The sequence below is a fragment of the Gouania willdenowi genome, chromosome 24, assembly GCF_900634775.1.
Source record: "Gouania willdenowi chromosome 24, fGouWil2.1, whole genome shotgun sequence".
In the NCBI taxonomy this organism is placed as follows: Eukaryota; Metazoa; Chordata; class Actinopteri; order Blenniiformes; family Gobiesocidae; genus Gouania; species Gouania willdenowi.
In genome coordinates, this window is record NC_041066.1 from 17,555,657 (window position 1) to 17,573,256 (window position 17,600).

Genomic DNA, 17,600 nt, shown 5'->3' on the forward strand with positions numbered 1-17,600 from the left:
AGGGCAATAAAAACTTCAGATCAGTAAAAGGCCAATGTGTAAATCTGTGTACCTAACCTGATATCATACATTTGCAGTCCGAGAGAAAAGATGTAATTCTGTCCTATAAAGGAATGGTAAGGGGTCATAATTCCACACAATTATTAAAAAACACAAAAAACTCCTTTCTGATTTGATGGGAGGTTGTAAAAGTAAAAAAAAAGGTTGAAGACCGAATTTTCAATTGCTGAAGCATTGACCAGATTCCACTTTGCTTTTCTGATAAGAAGACATTGTTTCCTATGTTCTCCCCATTGCATTGACTGATTTAATTTTTCCGTTGATTATTATTTGTGTTTGGTGAATTTATTGCTAAACAAATCAGAACTGCTTAAGAGAGAATTTAATAGGATACTTGTCCTGTTTGACATATTTAAAGTTTGATAGTGCAATAATAAGTGCTAATCGTGATATTCCAGAGTGAACACAAAGGGCTTTAAAAAAGCCAATAAAGGCAAAGATGCAACAGGACACCACACTCACCTAATATTACAGTTAACCAGTATGGAGTTAGATTTGTGTTTTTATTATTCAATAAAAAACAAAAAAACTTTTTCAATCAGAAAAAAGTGTTCAAATGCAATTATTTGGATCTCAAATATTTTTATGCATTTGAACACTTTTTTTCTTTGAAAATATTTATTTTTGATTCAAGTAAACTTTTTTTTTGATTGATAAGTAATTTTTTTAATTGAATAATATAGACAAATGTATCTCCATATACCAGCTGTTCCCTGTGAGCATTAGATGATTAGACTCTAATATCAATCTATAATTACAATATTTTGGATGGTATAGCACACATTGATATATCTTTTTTTTAACCCATTCACACACATACAAATTAATACCAATATCATCAGTTATGCATCTGAAGTGCAAATTCATCTCCTCCAAAGCTGTGGTTGCTTTCCAAAATTTGTCGACATAATAAACTTTTGGAGACATCTGTGTTTCTGGACCTGCAAATACTAATGGCCATTTGACGCACGCATGTACTGCAAAAACAAGAAGCAAAACACACCTACACTAAGTATGTGCTCTGCACTACATGTTGTGTGATTGAAATAGGGCTCTTCCTGTAATATTTACAAGCAACCATTTGCAAAATATAATTTCCCATGTTTCCCTCCTCTTTCGGCTGCAGTGGAAACATAATCAAATTACCAGTTCTGTTCAAAAGAAGTAAAGAAGAATTTGGTACGTTTTGCATTCATTGTTCTATAAATTCAGCAATAAGTGTGGGTCAAACTGATGTTGGAAAAAATGGAAATAAAGGCAGTGTACAACAGTTGGTGAAATTAGAGATTTCAAGGCATCTATTTAGGGTAATCCACTGCTGAAGAAAAATATAGAAACTTAGATAGGTCTGATGCCGCAAACCTTTGACAGTGACTTTTTAAACTTTTCCTACTATTTAGTGATTTACTGAGATTGTTTGGTTAAGTGCTGTCAAACAGAGCAAGAAATTGTTGCAACGCTATTGAAACAAAGTGTTTCTACATGCATTCGAATGTTTAATTCCAAAAACTTCCTCTAATATAGTCAGTGTATTTGGTTTATCAGCCACTTTAAAATGGTCCATCATCTGTTTTAGGGTTGATAGGTTTGGCAGCATCAAGTAAGTCTCGACTCTTCAGTCTTGGTTTTGGGGATGAAGTCGGTGGCAGGGACAGTCTTCTTCTATTCGAGAGCAACCTGAGGATCTCACTCACCTGAGACTCGAGTAGAGCCAAGCGGCCACTTACTGTCTGAATGTCTCCTTTCAGTTCCAGCTTGGCCTCATGCAGCACAGCCTGAAACAGACCTTGTTCAGACACTGGTTGTACGGAGGAGTGTTTCAGAGAGATCTCGCTGTAAACCCCGAGGCTGTGCTCAAATGGGTTTTTCTCTAACGGACTCTTCTCCAGTGGGCTTCGTTCAAAGGAAGACCTTGAATCTCCGACTCGATCGATGCGAAGGTCACTCTTTGTAATGCCGCTGTCACAGGAGTCCGTTTTGTGCAGAGCACTTAATTCATCTCCTGATTCTACTATGTTGCTGCTACCTTCTACGTTCCTTGTTTCTCTACCGTCCTCTGGCTCCTGGTTCTTCCTGGCTACTGGAAACTGGTCTGACGGTTTTGGGGGCTTTTCCTGATCAGCAGAAGGTTGTGTTGGCTCAGTAGAAGCGGCATTCTTGAACTTTGCCCAGCCTCGCCCAGCTTTACGGCCTGGGATAGCACCTGCAGCTCGCTCTCCACCTGCATCACTGCTTTGTACAGGGCTGCTGACCTTCAGGTGGCTCTCCGCACAAGACCTTGCTGTGGACTCACTTGCCTCTTTTATGCAGCTTTGTTCTGAATTTTCGGAGCGAGCAAGCTCTTGTTGAGGTAAATCCGTGCTGCTGGACACATTATCGGGTACAGAGGAACTGTGCTCCTGCTGATCCACGCACAGACCTTGGGAGCAAGAATTTTGATCCGAACAGTGGCGCTGGGGTTCCACCTGCACGCAGTTACGGTCAAAGTAAGCGTGCAACTCTCCTGGACCCTGAGAGTCTCTCTGATGTCTGAACTTCTGGAACAACTTGCGAACAGGGTGGTCTTCTGGGATGGAGAGACTCACTTCGTTCCTCTGGTGCTCCTGTTCCTTTTTCACATCAGCGATCTTTCTGAAGATGACCTGCATGAGGGAGAATCTATGTATCATTGCAGTAATATGATATAAATATGTAATATACACAACACACGCATTGAAATCACAACCACAGTAGTGCATATACAGCACATATATAAGCAACATACTTGGATGAAACACAATGGGCATAACTAATGCACCTTTAACGCAAGAACAACCATTTACAGCTGTGCGAATGTTTAAATATTTACAACTTGAAAGCTGCTGTGCACGAGGGAAACCATTAATGGAGCAATAACGCAACAATGGAGCAATTTTGCAGTATTGAAATACATTGAATTTCCTCCAAAGTTACAGATAAAAAATGGTCACAACCCTCAAACATCCAAATGCCCACTGAATATTCCTGCAGTGGTATCTCAATAACCATAGCTCCAAACACTTTTCAAGAATTCACTCAACATTTATGATAGTATTTAAATGGCAACTTCATGTATGGGTTGGAAAGACACACATTTTTAACCATTTGAGTTTCCAGGCTGCTAAAGGAAAGCTAAAAGGCTAATTCCGTACACACGGTGAACCAAGAACTTGACAAAACAAACAGTCGAGCAAAGTTTCAACCAATGTACCATTTCCCGTCCACAAAGAAGCTCAAATGAATAATGGATGCTTTTTATTTTCATGAAATACATTTAAAGTGCGTGCCATTAATCTTTAAATATGCAGCCGCAATTTGCCTTCAGACTCTTTAGATTCATAGCTGCTTCGCTCCCATTTTGTGATTATTATGAATATGATTACATAAGACTTTTTTTTACGAGCTTTACTGAGCGTGAGAATTTGAAGAGTGAGAGAGGTGAAGTTTTAGCTCAAATAATGATACATTTCTGTCACTACAAAAAAAATCCTGATGTTGACATTCACGTATATTCTAATAAGCAATGGGTTTGCTACTTTTCTTGTAAAAACTAACAACTTTAAAAGAAAAATCTCCACAGATCAACTGCTTCAAGAGCATAGGATGTAGATTATTTGCTGTGAATCTACTGTACATTAGGCAAAATAAGCAATAAAACCATATGAGTTGACTGTAAAATGGGTTTTCCATTAAGAATTTATTAACTTTCATCTCGGATGATGTAAAGTATACATGCATCTTACTCTCAACACTGAAAGCAACATCTGAATGCTTTAATGGGATTAATACATGTATCCCAGAGAACATCCATGAAATATTAATGTCTGCTCTGTTAGAATAGAAGAACTGTTTTTATGATTCTTTATTGCTTTATACTGGGATTTTTTGGAGTCTTGGTCGTGCAGCAAAACGTACTTAATGTAGGAATTTAGTTATTTACCTTGTGAACACAAAAAAGGTCTACATTTGTGTTTTTTTTTAACAATCTACTAAGCGTAGCAAGAAGAAATGTAGCAATGTGGTCACACAAAAACAGATCCAATTTTAATTTAATCCGTTAAAACACTTTTTTCTACATCTGCCTTTAGCACTGCAGCCCAAGCCTGAAACATGACATTCCAGATCATTGATCAACTACAATTACCCGTTTTCGAAGATTGCAGGTAAGGATGAGGTTGCGGGAGAAGGAGTTGGCAAACGCGGTGTAAAACTCCAGCACTCTCATGAGAGGGTCCCTCCTGATGACGTGAAGATCGCAGTAAGTGAGAGCGCGAACGTTCGCACACGCTCGGGCCATCGTTGTCTCTTTCCAGAACACGTCTCCAAACACATCACCTTTACCTAAAACCCAAGATATGCTAAACTCTCCACCTGGATTTCCAATTGCTTTACACAGATCTACCCTGTCAAATCTTACAACCGAAATAGATCAAGTTCGGTCTTACCTAGTATTGCGATGACTTCATCATCCTGTATGACTTCGAGTGAGCCTGACACAACAAAGCAGAGGGTATCAACGCTCTCCCCAATGTGGAAGATGAGGTCTCCTGGTGCACAATGTGTGGTTTGAAACTCCACAGCAAGGGAACGCAAGCAACCGTCACTGGCCAGACGAAAGGCCGGGTGGTCATTGAACACCTGCCTATTGAGGTGGACGCAGATGTCTGCTCGCATGTCTTTGGGACAAATAGAGAGAACCTGGTAGAAATAATTAGAATTATCATCGAAAGATCAGATTATTGAATCATATACTGCACAAAGCCTTGAAACTCTGAGTCTCGTGACTTCTGATACCTTATCTGTGTCGATGCCTTTGGACATGGCCCAGGTGGAGACGATGAAGTCCATGACCCTCTCGCTCAAACCTTTGGGAACCTGGTAAAGCTTGAGGAAGTCCCGCACATTGTTAAGCATCTCGTGGTAGCGGTTTGTGTTGGTGTACATCTGCTGAAAGATGGTGGTCACGTTTCCAAAGATGGTCGCGTACAGCAGCGCTAAGAACCAAAGAAAGACAAGAGAAGGCAAAAGTCAGGAAAAAAACTCCCAACAGTAAATAATAAATCATCTATCCATTTTAGAGCAGCATCTATGGAAGAGAATGTAGCTTAACGGTGAATGTGTGTCTGTGATCATCTGTTTCCTATGATACTTATACTTATTTGTAGTGAGATATGAAGGCACCAACATCTACCAAACAAATGCTGTTCATTGTCTTAATATATCAAACAATATTCCTGTCTGTTTAGCACAGAATAAACAATTTCTAAATTAGATCAAATATAAAGTATATTTTGAGGGGTTTTTTTTCTCACAGTAAGAGGAAAGCATTTAGATCAGGGGTGTCAAACTTATTTTAGTTCAGGGGGCCAATACAGACCAGTTTGAACTTAGTGCGCAACAGATTTTAGGTAATTCAACATTAATGTGCCCTGGTTTGCACTTCCATATAAAGGTATGTATAATTTGGGTATATCAGTCCATGCAGGAACTTCACTTAAATTTCCCTGATTTTGGGAATTTGGGGAAATTTCGTGAAATAATTTGAGGAAAATTTGACAGATTTTGAAAAAGATTAGAGTTTTTTCAACAGTTTTAGATTAAAAATGATTGCCGTCCTGTGATATAAAAACTTTAATAGAATTTTTGTATTTGGAGGGGCTGAGATATCTACAACTATATTAGTTGATAATTTATAAAATATTTTTTCTATCATTTGTACTTTCTCAAGCGGGCCAAATTTGATGATCTAAAGGGCCGGATTTGGCCCCAGGGCCTTGAGTTCAACACATTTGATTTAGATACTGGACATTGTTTTATTGATGGGTTTTATACAATCAACATTTTGTAACTTTGATTAGACTGAAATAGATAACTGATAAATTATAAATTATAAAACATAAATCCTTGAGTACAAAAGTTGACTGTGTGACCCTTTGAAAAATTGCACATCCACAGACACAAACGCACAGTGGGTGGATTATTAAGTCCTTTTAATTTATGGTGCTCATTTCCTCCGTAGGAACGCTGTGCAGCCGTGGCCTCAAAGAGTCAGTCAGTGTTTTATTGTGAGGGTTTATCCACTCAAGGGGAAACATGTCGCCTCTTCGCTACAGTGGGATTACAGAGGTTAGGATACATATCTAACTTGATGGCTCATTGTCCATTTACTACACTCCCGCCTGCAGGCAAACTCTCCCTTTCCTCTTTGGCTCTGTCCACACACATAATCACCGTATCTGTGGCAAGAGGTTTGGGAGCAGTAATCGAAGTGGACACTGCAGAGTGACGGAGTGATCTTCATGATGGGGTCACCATCACAGTAATGGTTGTTTACTTTCAGAAGTACAAACCTTAAAGCGTGGCTGTCACTTTGTGTGTTCTTACTGGTTTAATGGCATTGCTTTACATGCTGTTTCAGAAGGAAGAGCTAAAGGTTAGTGCGCCAAGGCAAATGACAACCGTGGACAAAGTGGTAGGAAAGCTTCACAATAGATGCATTAATTAGCTTAAAACACCTACGACAAGGCCTGTTTTCTTTTGTGTAAGATCATTTCAAATCAATGTTTGACTTTATTTTCCACGATTAAAATGTATTTATTTTCTAAAACTGAATCTGAGGAAATATTGAGTGAAACTGAATCAACACCTACACAAGGTTACTTTTTTCCTTTGAAAATAATTCTGTCCTAACCATTAAAGAAATAGTTGTATTTGAAGGGATTGTGTTAAACCACATATAAAAAGCTCATTTACATACTGGGCAAAAAGTAGAGACTATCAACATTGAAAGGGATGGAAAGCAGTGATGTGGCCAGTCTATAATAGATTGATATTCATAAGCATTATTATCTGATAGTTATTAAAAGTAGGATCATAGCTCATAGCTCATAGCTAATATCGAACATGTCCATATCTTTTGTTAAATCTGTTGACTGTTCGAGTTTGATGTTTTTGAAAACTTGTTACACAAAGTTCAAGCACAGATAGAAATATTTGTTCGAAGAATATCATGATGACTTTGTTTTAATTTTAGACTGCAAATCATGGTGACAATTCATGTCAGAGGGGCACTTATAGCACTTTTAATAACAAAAATGTGTTTTATATACCTTTTTCCCTTTCCAAATGATCATGTTGTTTACTGTGAACTCTATTGTCTATCATCACTCCCCTAATAGTTATTCTAAATATATATTTTCCAAACATAACTGACATCCTTTAGAAAGTTGTCAAACTAAGCCCTGTTTTATTTCTTCCATGCACTCCTATTACCTTTGTGTTAGCTTTAGATTGACTGCTGGCTTTTTCAGCTTGTAGCATTCATGGAGTAAACTGGGATGGGCTTCCTGATTTAAACAACCAAGCATGGATCGATGGATACTTTTCAAACATACTGTATGTCTGCATCAGTTCTTCAAGGAAATGCTCCTGTTTGTTTATGAGCACACATAAAAGGAATATATGGAGTAAATAGACGTATCGTGTTTGGCAACAAGTATTTGTTGCAAGAAGAAACATTATTATTTTTTAAATGCATGAAATGAAATTTTGTTTGCATGTCTAACTTGTTCCTCAATGTTTCCTCTTCATTTTTAAACATCACTCTACCGATGAATTGCGAAGCTAAATACATTCATTTTGAATGTATTGATTTCACAGAGTTGGAACTCAACACTCTGCAAGTCTCCTTGCAATCATTGGACAGCATCTCCACCATATGTTACCCCTCTGACAGCTGTGAAGATTGCCAGCGGGAATGTGGAGTGCAAATTATCTTCACTAGCATGCAAGTGAGTGCATCCACATTGTTTAATCTCCTGCAAGACTTTGCTGGCACATTATGGATGGATGGATGGATGGATGCATGAATGAAATTTTTTTATTTTTTTTAACTTTAAGGGCAACTCTGGTTCTATTTCTGCTTTTCTGAGTTTCATTCGATGTTTGCAGCTGTTTTTCAACCACATTGTTTCTATAAATTCTTTAATTGCACAATGAGAGAGAACCTTCTGCCCACGGCTGCAGTTAAACGCTCTCATATTACATTCTTACGTCACCAACTGGGTTTCCATTACAGATTTTTGCTAAATTGAAGCGATATTTCTAAATGTCGACAAAGTATAATTGCGTTTTGAATGTGTTTCCATTGTTTTGGGCAGAAGCCTCACAACTCCCGTGAAAACTCATCCCACGACACTTTGCAGCAGGAACGCTCCAAACCTCCTTATAATACTCTGTATTCCTTTGTTGTTTCACGTCTAATGTGGCAGTAATCATTTTTATGCATAATCATAAGAAATGTCCAGGTCTCCTCATTTGTTTACACGTACCGTGCCATGTTTTCTCAGGGAGAAGTGGTCATGTGACCAGGTACATCACATCATGTGACCAGATATGTCACGTTCTGTGACGTGTATTTGCGGAAAAAGGGTTTCTATTGCGCTTTTGCGACACATTTCAATATCAAAATGTCTGAACTTCCTCCTCATGAAAGAGTAAAAACTTTTAGCGATATTTGAGTGTTTCCATTACCAGTTGTTATTGCGCTATTTAGATTTAGCACATTTCCAAAGGTAATGGAAACACAGCTACTGAAGGATGGGTGAATTTCCATTTGCTGCATCATGGAACCTATTCTTTAGTCGTTTTTGGCAGAATCTAATCAGCACCTAAAAGATTACAGGTCTACATACTTACTAGGTTGGTCTGACCTGGTAGCTGTGCAGAAGTGGAGATTAGAATTAAACAAGAACAGATATAAAGATTTGATCTCAGAGATGAACTTGGGAATGAAGTATGAAGTCATTATGTTATATTATTAAGTTGTAGAACTTTGGACTTGGCCAAAGGTTGTCTTATGAGAGGTTACGGGAAGTAAATATCCTGAACATTCTGATATAAGTTAGTACTTACAGCCCACCATCATCATGGCAACGGAGAAAATCTTCTCGCCGTCCGTTGTTGGAGCAATGTTGCCAAATCCGATTGTGGTGAGGCTGGTCATGGTGAAGTAGAGAGAAGAAATATACAGCGTGTCTTTGTTGGGGCCGCCCTCCCACTGGCCCGTGCCGCTGACATTGTAGCGGTAAGGGGTGCCAATACTCAAGGCCAACTGGTAGAGCCAGCTGTCTGTTTTGATGGTGTTGGTGATCTCGTCAATGACCTCGTGGTCCCCGATGCTGTACCAGATGCAGGCGAGCCAGTGAGCCACCAGGCCAAAGACACACACCAGCAGGACCAGGACGGCTGCTCCGTACTCCAGGTAGTGGTCAAGTTTACGGGCCACCCGACCCAGACGTAGCAAACGGATGACTTTTAGTGAACTGAACAGGCTGCTAAGACCCTGTAGAGTGAGACATGCAAAATATCATTGAAAGTGTTTGAAATGTGATGGTTTAAACACGGAGACTCCTAAAGCTCATTGTCATACTGGCGTGCTTATACTTGGAAGTACTTACTGGAAGAACAGAGTCTTCTGTTCGAGTGTTATTCCTGTGGGAGTTCAAAAAGTCCCGAAGATGACTGGTTGAAGAAGTATGTGTTGTAATGTCCTGGATTAGCAAAGAGAAAAACATTGAATTGCAAACATTTTAATGCTTAAAGTTGCTACCCTCAATCATTTTTTCATTAGATAAAATCATAGTGTTTGCCTTAATGAATTGAACGTCGAAAGGAAAAAGGTTGAAAGCCTCCAATGATTGACATTTTCAATCAACTTCCAAGTTAAAATGCATTGAGGAGTGAGGTAGTTTAACAAGGTCTGATGTGGTTCACTGACACCTACGTGCTACGCAGATATTAGTGCAATTAAATAGTTTTTTTTGTTAAAAAACACTTCATTTGGACAGTTTTTGGATCAAAACGATACTCGCGCAATTAAATATCGTAATATATTGCCAGATCAATTTTTTATTACACCCATAATTGTTACTGTGAATTTAATTTATTCCTGGTAATCCCTGTGATATCAGAATGAACAGTTGTATGCACTTGTCTCCCCGACTCCACATGCCACAATGCTCAGCCCAAAATGTATTTTTGGAGTAAACTATGTTTGATTCATTGATCTATGAGACCTACGCTATTATTTTACCTATAAAAATGATTGGGAGTAGCGTCTGTAAGTTTAAACGTCAAATTAAAATTCCAAATGAAGCTTGTCCACTCACATCGTCCACATGCTCAAAGGCATTGATGATGTCGTAGGGCAGACAGGACAGCAGGTCGATGACGAACCACGTCTTCAGATAGTTCATCCGTATCAGCTTGGCATCCGAAATCACCTCCCCAGCAGGACCCACAAACGTGGTGTGGAAATTAAGCACAATGTCAATCAAAAAGATGACATCGACAACGCTGTCCACAACCAGCCACGCCAAGTTGTTCTGCCTGGTCTTAAAGGAGACATTGTAGGGCACCATGATGGCGGTGTAGAAGGTGAGGATGAGGATGACCCAGTCCCAGGTGGTCTTAAATGTGCAGTAATGCAGGATGATGTGCGGGGGGGTCTTAGGGGCCTCCTGTTTGTACTGAGGGAGGATGTCTGATCCAAGCTGCAGTGCCTTTTATTTAGGAAAAGAGATGACAGGTGAAATCACTCAACTGGTTCCACTGGTGGGTGCAAAGATGAAGACCAAGCTCACCTCAGCCAATCTGGAAGGCTTGTGGTTGACCTCGGTCTTGTTCAGCGGTGCAATCTGCTGCACCAGGTGGCGGTTGTTGGTCAGAGCACGTGTCAGTCTTGCAAACTTGGTCCATCCTGTCCAGAGGAGGCCATTTTTTTTAAACAGGAACATGTGACAGTAACTACGATTGGCCAACATGGACGAAATCTCATATCTCAATATTTTCTCTCAAAATGGCGATATACAATAATATACAATATACAATCTTAATATTTTTAACCTAAAAAAATCTTACCAGAAAAACAAATTCTAGGTCAAATTTGCTGATGCCACAACAGACACATTTATTAACAAACAAATATGGCACAAAATGTGCTTTTGCTCCTATAACGGAGTGTTGTGTAGTGTGGCTTATTTAGGGGAAGGTCTGGGCAGGGTTGGGGTCAATTACATTTTTCAGTTACAATTGCATTTACAACTATCTATGTACAATTCAGTTACAATTACAGTGACCAACATTTTTCTCAATTATAATAAAATTCTGATTATTTTTTATCCCCTGAAAGTCAATTACAATTACGTTCTCAATTATTAAAGTAAAATTACCATAATCACAATTACAGAGTCTAAAATAAATTACCCCGTAAAACTTAACCTTCCACTTGTGTTAGCTTTGTGTCTTAAATCAAAATATAAAATATAGTAATATATAAATAATATCTAACATCTAATTTGTTTTTCATCCTAAGTTTTGCTTTAAATTAAATTATAATTGACAGATTTTATGGAATTTTCATTTTCATTTAATTGCCAATTACAATTACAAAGTCAATTATCAATTATCAGAAATCCATCTAACTGTGCTTTTCATGCTGTTCCGAGAAGTAGTGAAAGCAGCGACTCCTAAAACAAGTATTTTAATTAAAAATAAGCTATAAAATAAAAAATATATCAAGATAGACGATGTTAAAATTTTCAATATTGCCAAAATGGAAAACTTGCTATATTGCCCAGGCCTAGACATAACCTACATTTGTTTGTACTTACAGGTGAAACGCTACATTTTTTACGAAAGCTTTGTGGTGTTTCAGCTTCGACTGTAAAAAATGTGCCACTTTCATTCAGTGGTAAATTCACTTCGCTATACCTTCCTCATGTGGTCTGATTGTCCCTAGCTTGTTTCTGCTTTCTGCTTGATGTATGTGAAAACTGTTGGTGGCGCCGCTCTTAATGCCCCTGAGGACTGGCACCATGAAGACCCACCGAGACCAGTGTTCACTGGCCCGAATGTGAAACATCTGGACAGTTGTATGTTACACAACAGAAAACCGTCATCTGTTAGCTACATTTTACCTTCGTTGTCGTCAGTGACGTGCAGTCAATGTAGGGAAGGTAGGCAGTGCCTACCCAAGGGTGAATTGATATTTTGATTATTTGTTTTAATAATAATACAAATATAAATGATTTCAATTTCCGATAGTCTACAGTACCTAAAAGGTTGAATGTGTCAGCATTTTGTGCGTTTCATAGGCCAAATGACAGCGCTATTTCCTGATATGGCTGCACAGTCTCACTCCGCTGTAAGGCAGGAGGAGGCCACACCCTCTTCCAAAAACACGTTGCTGCTCTGCCTCTGGCCCCATAGTGTGTTTTTATGTGTTTGCGCATGCGCAGTCAGTTCCTCAAGATGTAAACCATTTATGTAAAAAGGCAGCTCTCTACGCATGCCTTTGGACGTAATCGTGCTATGCTAAATGCTATACGTAAGTTTAGAGTGCATTAGTGAATTGATAAAGCGTGGCCGCTGCTACGTTCTCTGTAGAAACGGGATAACACTACAGGCAGGATGACAGCGCTGGAGACGATAGAGAAACTTTTTTTTGAGGAAAAACGACAGCTTTTAAAAGATGGGAGACCAACACCTGAGCTACCAGAGCTTCAGCAAAGGTAAAGTCAGAAAATGTTTCGTACTTTTCACAGTGAAAGGTACAAAAGGAAGGATTGGCTTTGTGGATGCACTTCACTGAGGCTGTTCCGAGTTGTTGTTATTGTTGTTGTTGTTTTTTTTCGTGTTTCTTTGTTTCCAACACAAACAATGAATGCGCTGCCGTGTCATGAGGTATATCTTGTTGGGAGAGTATGGAGGCTATATTGAATGATTGTTTATGTTTCTTTAATAGTGTGTTACGATGTTGATTTTGTTTGATTAACACTTGCCAGCAGAAACATATGAAATTGTCATTGGTGGTCTCGATTTGCAACGTGCCTACCCAACCGTAGTGGTCACGGCACGTCACTGGTTGTCGTCTATTTTAATAAGTGGATATACTGAAGTGGATCAAGTTGGACTGATTTAGTCTGGTGGAAGAACGTTGCCTCTCACCTTTGGTTGTCTCGTCCTCAATGGGCTGTTTGAAGAGTGTGATGTCTCGAAAGGTGCAGAGGAAAAGCACCACCTTGTCGTTTTCGTTCCTGATTGGAGCTACCTGCATGTACAGCCATATTGGAGTTCCTATTGGAAACAATGGAGAGAAACATCGTCAAGTTCCCAAAACAACGATATTTCAATTAATATTAATACTTACTGTTCTTGCTGTATAGGAGAACCTCATAGAAATTAGACTCGTAGTTATCAAAGGTGTGTCTGATCTTGTCTATGGTCTTCTTATCCGTTAGATCACCATACATGAAGCTTGAAATCAATAAAAAAGACGATAGGAACATCATTTCAGGGGCCAAACGCTTACTGGTTTGATCTCAAAGTGGGCCACAAACTTTTAGCAGAGAAAATTAGTACAATTTTAACTGTAATTTTCCCCAGTTTGCACTTCCACGTATAAATGATATGTAAAATATGTAAGGCATCAACAATATCCAAGCAATAGGTGGCAGATATCAGTCCCTACAAGATCATCACTTTAAATTTCCTAGATTAATTTACCATTTTTTATTTAATTTGGGGACATTTTGTGGAATAATTTGAGAAAAATGACAGCAAATAATGTAGAGTTTCATTAAATATGTGTATTTGGAGGGACTGAGATATCTACAACTGAGTTCATTGGAAATTTACACAATGATTCATGGTTTCTCAGTCATTTTTTTACATTTCGCGTGCTGGGCCAAATTGGATGCCCTAAAGGGCCAGATTTTGCACCCGGGCCTTGAGTTTGACACATTTGTTGTAGGATATGCTCAGGACATTCCTCATCATCAGCTTTTCTTTTCAATCTAATACCAAAAGTGTGTTCTCCATTGTATTAATAATGCCTTTAATCCAACTTTTTGCAAGCACTTGTTTATTTACTTTTTAATTTGTTGAAGTCAATGGTTTAGGTAAACTTTTTCGGAAAGATTTGAGTTAAAAAACCATTTCACATTTAACATTATTCCCTATTCTAACACTGTATTTGAATTAATTGAACACAATTTGAATCACTAACCAATATGAATGAGTAAATCATCATTATACGGTCATTTTCAGCACCTCAATACATCCTTACTTGCATGTACTGCTCCTATGCATGACCTCAGCTCTGTGGTACCCGGACAGTTTACAGAATCCGTCATTGCTGTACACAACAGGCCATTCAAGGATCTGTGCATTTCCAAGCAGGAAACTGGTTTCTGAGACAAAAAAACAAAAAAGAAATGCATCCAACGAGAGTCATAGGCTACTAAACCATAACGAATCCTTCCTGATGTGGCATTTGAGTAAGAGATGTGTTCCTGTATCCATTCAAGGAGCTCCTGATCTGATCATTACTGGTTGTTTCTCGAGTTAGTATTTGATTGTTTAGCTTTAAAAAGCAGGTATGACATCATTAAACAACGCACATTAAAGCGTTCCTATGAGAGCAAAAAGGAAGTGATCTTTAGAGCAGCAGTAAACAGGGGGTAATCAGCCACATCACAAGGGCTGAAATAGCTGCTGAAATAAAGTGTTTGTGCTCTGCCTTTAATGCAGATGAAATATTGATGAGAGGCTGAAAAGTTCCTCCCTCGTGTTAGAGTTTGGATGGAGTCGAGTGCAAATGATGGAGGGCATTTGTTACAAAGGAAATTGTACTTTTGTTGTTGAATCTTTCTTTTATCACTAGATTTAATGTGTGTATTTGTTGAGCTATACAGTGTATGTGTAAATACTATTAGGTGCTGGTTTTTGGAATGTGAATCTTAGAAAAATATCAAGTGAACAAATTAAATTACTTTGATTTTGCTAATTTGAAATCTCCAACTTCAGAATTCTTAGTTTTGTCATATTTAAAAAAAAAAAAATCTTGAAGTAGATAATTGGATTTTCATGTAGTGTTACACAAATGATGTGTTATAACCAGTGCATGGGAAATTAAGAAGGCAAGATTGAAATGTAACATGTAAGGAAGAGTGCATGTTTCCTTGAGCGAGAAAAAATAAAGTTTAGAAAGGAAACGTGCAAGCAAGCATTCTCTCAGTTCATGCATCAGAGTCCTCAGGCATAAAATCTGAAGCTGCAACATCTTCAGCACTGTACATGGAAGGAATGCAAAATTAAAGTACATATATACACTTTTATTTCAGCTTTTAAAAATAGGAAATGTAATTATTTTTACTTTAATTTTGCATTAATTATGAATTCAAACCAACCAACCCATTATTATTATTATTATTATTATTAATAATAATAATAATAATAATAATAATAATAATAATAATAATAATAATAATTATTATTATTATTATTATTATCCTTCCACAAATTGTGTTTTAATACGTCATGGTCCCATAATTAAACACTAACCTGACTTGTTTTTAATTGTATAAACTTACCGCTGGAGCGCCGGACTATGTTCTCCAGAAAGGTGTTCTGTGGAGCCACCAGCCCTCTCTTACCTCCATGCATGGCGCAGGGTTCGAGCCGCTGCTGCGCGGCGTCAGCGTTCTAAACTCCAGCCCTGCACGGACTGTACAGCACGACCACAATAGTCAAGTTCAGCACTGACTCTGCATCCGGCAGGACTTACAAAATAAAAGCATCTTCATCGCTCATTTCCTATTCCTAGTGGAAATGTAGGCTATGTCATCTAGGCCGGAGATGGGCAACTGTTGTCACATCAGGGGCCACAAAAATGTTTGATCCGAGGGCCACATTATCATCAATCATGTCAGCCTTTATAAAAATGACCAAACTGAGCATCAATGCAGGAGAACAAAGGATGTGCTTGTTTTTATTGTTGTTGTTGTTTTTTTTTTAGTATTTCTGTTGTGAGTTAGCATTTTTGTCTTTTTATTTTTATTTTTTTTCATTTTTATGTTTAATACATTTTTATTGTTATTGTTTTGGAGTCATTTTTTGTATTTGTGCTGTTGTTTTGTCTATTTTTCTGTTATTTTGTCTATTTTTGTGTATTTGTGTATGTTGTTTTATCCTGTCATTTTTGTTGTAATTTTATATAGTTGAGTTAGTCAGTGCACTTTCTAGTTTAGTAGAAAGTATATTAGTAGAAAGTATATATATATATATATATATATATATATATATATATATATATATATATATATATATATATATATATATATATTTTTTTTTTTTTTTTGTGTGTGTGTGTTTTTGTTGGATTGTGTTTTTTTTGTTTTTGTTTTTTGGAGTCATCCTTGTTATCTTATCTATTATCCTTTTATTTTTATTGTTTTATATATTTTTTTAGTTATTTTGCAGTCATCTTGGTTTGTTTTTGTAGTAATTTTGTGTATTTTTGTTGTCCTTTTGTATATTTACTTTGGGGGCCGCACAAAAATAGAATGAGGGCCGAATGTGGCCCCTGGGCCGCCAGTTGTCCATGTCTGATTTAGGAGGGCAATATTGAAATCCAATGACAGGTCCTGAGTTGTGCAATAATTCTATCCAGGCCCAAAATTTGTGTTAAAGTGTATTTTTGTAAACAGCCAATCATTTTTGAAGAAAATATTTAAGATGTTGTACTACATATGTTATTTGTTGTATTGATGACTGTTTTTTTCTCTTTTGATAAAATTGTCTTATAATTCAAACTGAGTTACATTTAAAAAAAAATTGGCAAACACGTATTCTTTAGAACTTTATCAACAAGTTAAGTAATTATTTAAAAATAAAGAAAATAAAAACATTTCAGGTACCTATTTAGTAAAGAGGCAATATATTGTCATTTGTCATATTGTTATTTTACAGTAATAATTTTATGAATGTTGTTTTTGACTGTTTTTGGTCCCATTTTAGAATGATCTAAACACCACACACAAAAAAAACTTGAAATCTAACATGATTGAAGATTGCTAGAAAATGTAGACTATGATGTTTGCATTTGCTTTTGTTGCATTTCCAATCGTAATGTTATGCTAAATTGTTTTTGTTTTAGTTGCATTAAAAAATGTTTTTCCATGTATGTGTGTTTGGATTTTTTTTTGCCTATATTTGTACTAAAAAATTACCCTTTTGAAAGATCTGTAAATATGCTTTTTGTGGATGATCTGAATATAATATATACTAAAAGTAAAAAAGTGTGTTATGTTAGTGTTACTTCTGGGTGAAAGGCATGCTCTGAACTAAAATTATATATATACCAGGATTATCTAACTAAAATTTAAAAACATAATTTCTGTTATATTTTTTGTGGAGATTGCCAATAAAAACACGCATTTTGTCTGATTTTTGTACATTATACGAGGTGCACATTAATATTGAAATTGCACATTTTCCTTAGAAAAATTACTTTTTTTCTGGTCTGGCTGATCTGGTCTGTACTGATCCAAGTAGGTAGTTTTTTTTTTTTTGTTTTGTTTTATTTTTTTCTCAACTACTTTTGAAGCAGCTGAACAGTTGTAGTGACTTAAAATAACCAGCAGGTGGTAGTGTTTCAACACTTTGCTCGTGGTTCTCCT

General features: G+C 37.3%; 1 protein-coding gene across 1 annotated transcript; it reads right to left on the reverse strand.

Moving 5' to 3' along the window:
• Nucleotides 1-833: 833 nt before the first annotated feature.
• Nucleotides 834-15,808, reverse strand: LOC114458115 (potassium voltage-gated channel subfamily H member 5-like). Its single transcript, XM_028440376.1, has 12 exons — nucleotides 15,513-15,808; nucleotides 14,207-14,330; nucleotides 13,289-13,395; nucleotides 13,087-13,215; nucleotides 10,722-10,837; nucleotides 10,248-10,640; nucleotides 9,537-9,629; nucleotides 8,992-9,421; nucleotides 4,873-5,072; nucleotides 4,524-4,776; nucleotides 4,223-4,419; nucleotides 834-2,702 (listed from the first exon to the last, which is right to left on the reverse strand). Exons 1-12 carry the CDS (start codon nucleotides 15,583-15,585, stop codon nucleotides 1,611-1,613), a joined length of 3,207 nt encoding a protein of 1,068 aa, XP_028296177.1. The 5' UTR covers nucleotides 15,586-15,808; the 3' UTR covers nucleotides 834-1,610.
• Nucleotides 15,809-17,600: the final 1,792 nt, after the last annotated feature.

Excerpts from the sequence above, each read along its gene's own strand:
- LOC114458115 (XM_028440376.1), bottom strand. The coding sequence starts at position 15,585 with ATGCATGGAGGTAAGAGAGGGCTGGTGGCTCCACAGAACACCTTTCTG. Across the intron at positions 14,331-15,512 it reads CATAGTCCGGCGCTCCAGCG|AAACCAGTTTCCTGCTTGGA; the intron begins GTAAGTTTATAC and ends TTTTTGTCTCAG. Across the intron at positions 5,073-8,991 it reads TGCCATGATGATGGTGGGCT|CGCTGCTGTACGCGACCATC; the intron begins GTAAGTACTAAC and ends TTTGGTTCTTAG.